This window comes from Cyprinodon variegatus, unplaced genomic scaffold (genome assembly GCF_000732505.1).
Source record: "Cyprinodon variegatus isolate N-32 unplaced genomic scaffold, C_variegatus-1.0 Scaffold190, whole genome shotgun sequence".
NCBI lineage: Eukaryota > Metazoa > Chordata > Actinopteri > Cyprinodontiformes > Cyprinodontidae > Cyprinodon > Cyprinodon variegatus.
In genome coordinates this window covers 1-2,513 of record NW_015150643.1, presented here as the reverse complement: position 1 = coordinate 2,513, position 2,513 = coordinate 1, and the positions used below count along the sequence as shown (strand labels likewise).

Genomic DNA, 2,513 nt, shown 5'->3' with positions numbered 1-2,513 from the left:
ACTCTGTTTTTTGTTCCTGGTCCTCCTTGCCTTAGTGCCCGCTACACTCCGCCCCGCTACGCTCCAACCCACTACGCTCCAGCCCGCTACACTCCGCCCCGCTACACTCCACCCCGCTACGCTCCAGCCCGCTACACTCCGCCCCGCTACACTCCACCCCGCTACGCTCCAGCCCGCTACACTCCGCCCCGCTACACTCCACCCCCCTACGCTCCAACCCGCTACACTCCGCCCCGCTACGCTCCAACCCACTACACTCCGCCCCGCTACGCTCCAACCCACTACACTCCACCCCGCTACACTCCACCCTGCTACACTCCACCCCCCTACGCTCCAACCCGCTACACTCCACCCTGCTACACTCCGCTCCGCTATGCCCCAACCCACTACACTCCGCCCCGCTACACTCCACCCTGCTACGCTCCAACCCGCTACACTCCACCCGCTACACTCCACCCTGCTACGCTCAAACCTGCTACACTCAAACCTGCTACACTCCACCCCGCTACACTCCACCCTGCTACACTCCAACCCACTATACTCCACCCCGCTACACTCCAGCCCGCTACGCTCCAACCCGCTACACTCCACCCCGCTACACTCCACCCTGCTACACTCCGCCCCGCTATGCTCCAACCCACTACACTCTGCACCGCTACGCTCCAACCCACTACACTCCACCCCGCTACACTCCACCCTGCTACACTCCGCCCCGCTACGCTCCAACCCACTACACTCCGCCCCGCTACACTCCACCCCGCTACGCTCCAACCCGCTACACTTCGGCCCACTACGCTCCAACCCACTACACTCCGCCCCGCTACACTCCACCCTGCTACGCTCCAGCCCGCTACACTCCGCCCCGCTACACCCCGCCCAGCTACAACCCCGCCCTGCTACACCTCGCTACACCCCGCCCAGCTACAACCCAGCCCTGCTACACTCCGCCCCGCTACACCCCGCCCTGCTACACTCTGCCCTGCTACACCCCGCCCAGCTACAACCCAGCCCTGCTACACTCCGCCCCGCTACACCCCGCCCAGCTACACCCCGCCCTGCTACACTCCGCCCCACTACACTTTGCCCTGCTACACTCCACCCTGCTACACTCCGCCAAGCTACACCCCGCCCTGCTACACTCCACCCTNATATATATATATATATATATATATATATATATATATATATATATATATATATATTTTATATTTTATTATGCACTGTGGGGTTGAGGGGATGGAAATTTCATCTGTGTTGTATGTTTACATGTAGCACATTTGACAATAAAGTTGAGTTGAGTTGAGTTTCATTTTACGTCGAGCCAACTAACCTTGAGGACCTCATAGAACTAGCCATTGGGTTAGACATAGCACTACAAACCATATCCAGTTCCCGTCAGCGCTGGGTTAGTCTCAGCTCACATATACTCGACCCTCACTTAGCTCCATCTGTCAAAGGACTCAAATTAGGCCCACAAGTTAAATTTCAAACTACTAGAGTTCCCCGCCAGCCTGATCAGACACCTGAACCTGTCACTTTCGTTCCTGAACCCGTTCCCATGCCCGATTCCCTAGCCACTGAATTAGTGATCCGTTCTGGAACTCCTATTTTTCAACCGGTTAATTTGTCGCCAGATTCAATCAGTGAACCGATTAGCTTAGCTCCAAAGACCCCTCGGCGTAAGAAAAGGCGTCGCCTTAAGTCAGCTCTGTGCCGTCTAGAGACCCCTGAGCTTAAACTTAAGAGGGCTTCAGAATTTGGAGTTGGTGAAGATATGCCCCCAAGAGCCACTCAGCAGAGGCCACAAACAGCCAAGAGCCCTCTACAGACGCTTCAAGCCACCTCAGAGACTGAACATGTGCCTCCTTGGGTGGTCTCCCCTGTTCCTAAGATGGAACCACAGTCGGTGGTTTCTTCTGTTCCTGAGGTGGAACCACAGTCGGTGGTTTCCCATGTTCCTGAGGTGGAGCCACAGTCGGTGGCCTCCCCAGTTCCTGAGGTGGAGCCACAGTCGGTGGCCTCCCCAGTTCCTGAGGTGGAACCACAGCCGGTGGTGTCACCTGTTCCTGAGGTGGAACCACAGTCGGTGGCCTCCCCAGTTCCTGAGGTGGAACCACAGCCGGTGGTGTCACCTGTTCCTGAGGTGGAGCCACAGTCAGTGGTCTCCCCAGTTCCTGAGTTGGAGCCACAGTCGGTGGCCTCCCCAGTTCCTGAGGTGGAACCACAGCCGGTGGTGTCACCTGTTCCTGAGGTGGAGCCACAGTCGGTGGTCTCCCCAGTTCCTGAGTTGGAGCCACAGTCGGTGGCCTCCCCTGTTCCAGATGTGGAGCCGCGGTCGGCGGGCTCCTCAGTTCCTGTCCAGGAGCAGCAGGTGGCGGACTCCTGTGGGCCTGTTCCTGGGACTCGGTCGGTGGTCCTCCCTGTTCCTGACCGGGAGCCGCAATCGGCGGGCTCCCCTGTTCCTGACCGGGAGCCGCAATCGGCGGGCTCCCCTGTTCCTGACCGGGAGCCGC

General features: G+C 58.6%; 1 protein-coding gene across 1 annotated transcript in view; it reads left to right on the top strand.

The window, feature by feature from the left end:
* The window catches only part of LOC107087657 (proline-rich extensin-like protein EPR1), a gene marked incomplete at its 3' end in the record, with an annotated part of 4,467 nt that extends 2,061 nt beyond the window's left edge, over positions 1-2,406 (top strand). The window contains exons 4-6 of the mRNA XM_015379345.1: positions 36-1,132; positions 1,892-1,902; positions 2,100-2,406. Coding sequence (XP_015234831.1) covers positions 36-1,132; positions 1,892-1,902; positions 2,100-2,406 — 1,415 coding nt within the window. The remainder of the gene's footprint in view (positions 1-35; positions 1,133-1,891; positions 1,903-2,099) is intronic.
* Between the last annotated feature and the right edge of the window lie 107 nt (positions 2,407-2,513).